Source organism: Lycium barbarum, chromosome 2, assembly GCF_019175385.1.
Source record: "Lycium barbarum isolate Lr01 chromosome 2, ASM1917538v2, whole genome shotgun sequence".
Classification (NCBI taxonomy): domain Eukaryota; kingdom Viridiplantae; phylum Streptophyta; class Magnoliopsida; order Solanales; family Solanaceae; genus Lycium; species Lycium barbarum.
In genome coordinates, this window is record NC_083338.1 from 11,825,223 (window position 1) to 11,829,351 (window position 4,129).

General features: G+C 33.8%; 1 protein-coding gene across 1 annotated transcript; it reads right to left on the minus strand.

The window, feature by feature from the left end:
* Nucleotides 1–1,596: 1,596 nt before the first annotated feature.
* LOC132629331 (uncharacterized) lies at nucleotides 1,597–3,047 on the minus strand. Its single transcript, XM_060345014.1, has 2 exons — nucleotides 2,625–3,047; nucleotides 1,597–2,002 (listed from the first exon to the last, which is right to left on the minus strand). The coding sequence occupies exons 1-2, from the start codon at nucleotides 2,757–2,759 to the stop codon at nucleotides 1,709–1,711; spliced, it is 429 nt and encodes a 142-aa protein (XP_060200997.1). The 5' UTR covers nucleotides 2,760–3,047; the 3' UTR covers nucleotides 1,597–1,708.
* Nucleotides 3,048–4,129: the final 1,082 nt, after the last annotated feature.

The following is a 4,129-nucleotide window of genomic DNA, read 5'->3' on the forward strand; positions in this document are numbered from 1 at the left end:
AAAATATGGGATATAACAATAATTCCTTTTTGCATCACCCAATTATCATCAACCCAATGACATGTAATAGCAAAAAAATTTAACTTGTTAAGACTAAGACCCAAATCGGCGGTAAGAGAAACATTACAATTTAAAGAATTAAATACATGGCGCAAATAAAATCTATATTTGTTATACAAATCTATAACATCCGCTCTACAAGTACTTTCAGGAATACCCTCAAATAACGGATTATAACAACTTTGAACATAAGTAACAAACCCCAAAGCCGAAGGAAAGGAAAATGGTAGAGCATCAAAAGCAACCATTTTAGCTATTTCTACACGCTCTTTTTTCTTGTCATACTTGAAATTTTTACCGGTTCGTGGGCCTATCGTCATTTGAATACCCCCAGATTTGAACCTGTTTGCTCTTCCCAAACATCCTTATGTCTACTTTTCATATGATTCGTTAGTGTACCCGTTCCACCATCCTTACTAGTTTGTTGCTTAAAAATAAATTCTTGTTTACATATATTGCATGTAGCTGTTTGTCTTTCCTTATTCTTAGTCATAGATCCCCATATTTTAGCGGTTGGCTTACGAGTTCTAGGCGGTTTGTTTTGTGTATGTGATTGTGCAGGACCTGTATCTCCTATGGGATTTTCGGGGGCTTGTGTTTCATCATCAATTTCATTAAAAGTGTTGGTATAATGTTGTTGCATTGCCTCATGATCTAAAAGTGGATTATTTCCACAAACATTAATACCTAAATTAGGTGTTTCATTCACAAATGTTTCCTCATTAAATCCACCCCTAACAATACCACTACTACCGGCACCACGTCTAAATCTCTTCGCCATTATTAAATAGAATTAATTTAAATCACACTCAAATAAATCACAAGAAAATAAATTGCAACAAATTAAATTGTGTAAATTAAATAGCGAAAAATAAAGATAGCGTTGGAACGAAGGTACCAAATTGCCGGACTAATTTCCAATAAAGTGAAGGCGGCTAGAATTGCAAATCCAGCAAAGCTACTTCGGATTGTTGCAAAATCACCAACTCCACCAACAATATTATAATTGCAAAATTAATAATTGAAACTAGAATAAGATTTTATAATATTTAATTGAGAGAAATTTAAAGTGGCTAATTGTTGCAAAGTAACTATAATTGAGAGATTGAGAAAAAAGAGAAGAGTGAATTGGTGTGGATTAAAATGAAAATGAAGAGGGATTTATATAGGGGTGGGGGATAGATTAAAGTGTTAAAAGAAAAAGTTTGGGTGGGTTGGGGGAGTTTGGAACCGTTTGCCAACGACCATTTTTGCAAATGGACCGTTGGCCAACGGTCCAGCCCATATACCCAACGGCTACATTTTAAAAAAAAAAAATTGACAGATTTAACCGGTTCCGATCCCAAAAAATCGAAACCGGACCGGTATATATTAAATGGTTAACCGGAACCGGTAAACCAATTTCACCGGTTTCGATTTTACCGGTCCGGTTACCGGTTGACAGGCTTAGGCACCACTGCCAAAAACATGAAAAAAAATTGAAGAAAAAACATTCCTCCATACCAAAAATGCCCCTAAAGGAAAACGAAAATATGGTAATACAACTTCAACTTCACATCATGTTGCATGTCATACATCTCAAATTCAAACTTTAAATAGGAGTAACAATTCAAGCTTTTGAAGATGAAGATTAGTTAGATCCATTTACTTAAAACAACAAACACAAAAAGGAAACAAGGGTAGTTGACAATAAGACTAGAGCTCTATTCATATCATTAATCACTTTTTTTTTGGCGTCTGCCAAATTTTCCAGCCAGGCTGCACCCACTGCACTCATTGAACCAATTGCAATCATCCTCGATGCACCCCCAAAACCAAATGCACCCAGTAAAGAACCCACTATACCCGCTATAGTAACCCCCGTCTCTAGGGTAAAAAAAGAAGACGACTCCTCTTCACCACCAACGCGAGGATCAGTTGTATTTTGTCCCTCGTGATGATCCTGCAATTAAGGGTGAAAAATTTAGCTCTTTAAAATATGATCCACTGCACTTGGCTTAAGTTTAGGTTGATCATATTGAAATGCTCAATCAAAATATATAAAAATGGATAGATACCTAGCTCAAATTGATCTATGAAAAAACTCTTGTTAAAATATGTTTAAATAAAACAATATTTTTGTTTAATATGTTAGATCGCCAATAATATTGAATTTATTTTTATTAAATGCTTAAAAAGTTAATAAAAAAACAAATAACAACAACAACATAGCTAGTGGAGTAAGTGAAAGGTAGTGCGTACGCACGCCGCCTTACCCCTAATCGGTGCACGAAGCTTCTGCTATGTGCAGGGTTTGAAAAAAGGTCTGACCACAAGGGTCTTTTGTACGTAGCATTACCTGAATTTCTGTAAGAAGTTATTTTCACGGCTCGAATCCATGACCTCTTGATCACGTAAATTTTAAAAAATTCATGTATTAAAAGCAAATACAATAATGAAAAACTCATGCTCAAAACAATGAAGAAGAATATAGTACCAACAACATATAATGAATTATTTTGGATATGTCATATTTTGACCTATTCAAATTCAACCCAATCTGTGCGTTTGACACACATATATACCTGCAAAAATTTGCGTTCCTGCATGGACACCATGGAACAAGCATCTTCAAAAGTGGGGAGAGGCCACCTTGATGATATTATTTTCTTGAGGATCTCGTATTCACTAGGCAAACCAGCAAGAAGTTGCAACACCATGTCCGAATCTGATATTGGACTGTCGATTGCTGCCGATTTCAATCTTTTCACATATGACTCAATGGTTTCATCATCCCCCTTTCTTCGTTGGAAAACTCATTGTTATGCTAGTCTCCCTCTCTCTCTTTTTTTTTTTTTTTTTTTTTTTAATTCAACTGCACCTCTAAGGTTGAAGACCATAAAATATAGAGAAAATGAACAAAATGGCCCTTGTGCTTTAAGAGTAGGGTCAAAGTATTATCCGAGTAGTTTTTGTCCTTTGAGTTTTATCAAAAGTGAGGAGTTATGGTTTTTGTTGGACATTTATCCAAACTTTGATTTTTAAGCTTAAACGACATTGAGAGAATTTTATTTTATTTTTACTAAAAACACCAGGAATTTCAATCGAAAACACATAAATTACAATATAAAAAACTACCCCATACATAAAAAGAAGTTGACAAAAAATAACAATAATTGCACTAAAATTAAGTTACATCAAACTCTTGAAATAAGGCACCAATTTGATAATTTTATCATAATTAACATTTGGCATTGTAGACAAAAGATATTCTGTAATCTCCTAATTAATAATAATAGCACTACAATACCATATACAGTATCTTATTTTGATAATATGGATGTATTTTACTATTCTTAGGGCTCGTTTGGTACAAAGTATAAGGATAAATAATTTTAAAATTATATTTGAGATGAGTTTATTTCAAATTTTTTTATTGCAATAAAATTACGGTATAACTAATTTCGAAATTAGTTATTCCGAAATTATAGTATTATTCTATCCCTGTGAGAAGATGGAATAATTAATTTCAGAATAAATTATCAGGAAATAACTTATTTCCAACCAAACGACCCCCTAATAAGAGTGAATCCACGAGCTTCCAGTTAGCCTGAAATGACGGAGGAGCCCTCGGATTTCTCTTTAACTACGTATCCTTATAATTGAGTATATCTTTACTCTTTACTGAATTGTGGGCCCAAAATTTCTGCTTATCCTAATAATTGAGTATCTCTTTCCTCTTTACTGAATTGTGGGCCCAAAATTTCACATGTAATTTTGAAGACTTTTTTTTTTTTTGTGCGGATTGCCATTCATTTAGGGTGGTCTTTAATTTTTATCCTTCAAATTAGCGATCTTTAAATTTTACTCTTTGATTAATATTTTGAGACAGAATTTTGCAAATCAAAAAAAGTTAAAAATCACCATTTTAAGGAATGACAATTAAAGACCACCCCAAGGGCCATCCCTTTTGAAGATACATAGTACAAAATCTGGGCCCACTTGAGTTCACACATTCCGTACAGAATGACAGGTGCAGGTCCAACTATGCTTTTGGTCACTTATGGTCTCCAATTTTTCTTATTCAACG

Coding starts and splice junctions, on each gene's coding strand:
- LOC132629331 (XM_060345014.1), bottom strand. CDS start 2,759: ATGGTGTTGCAACTTCTTGCTGGTTTGCCTAGTGAATACGAGATCCTC. Junction 2,003..2,624: donor AGGAACGCAAATTTTTGCAG/GTATATATGTGT, acceptor CCTTAATTGCAG/GATCATCACGAGGGACAAAA.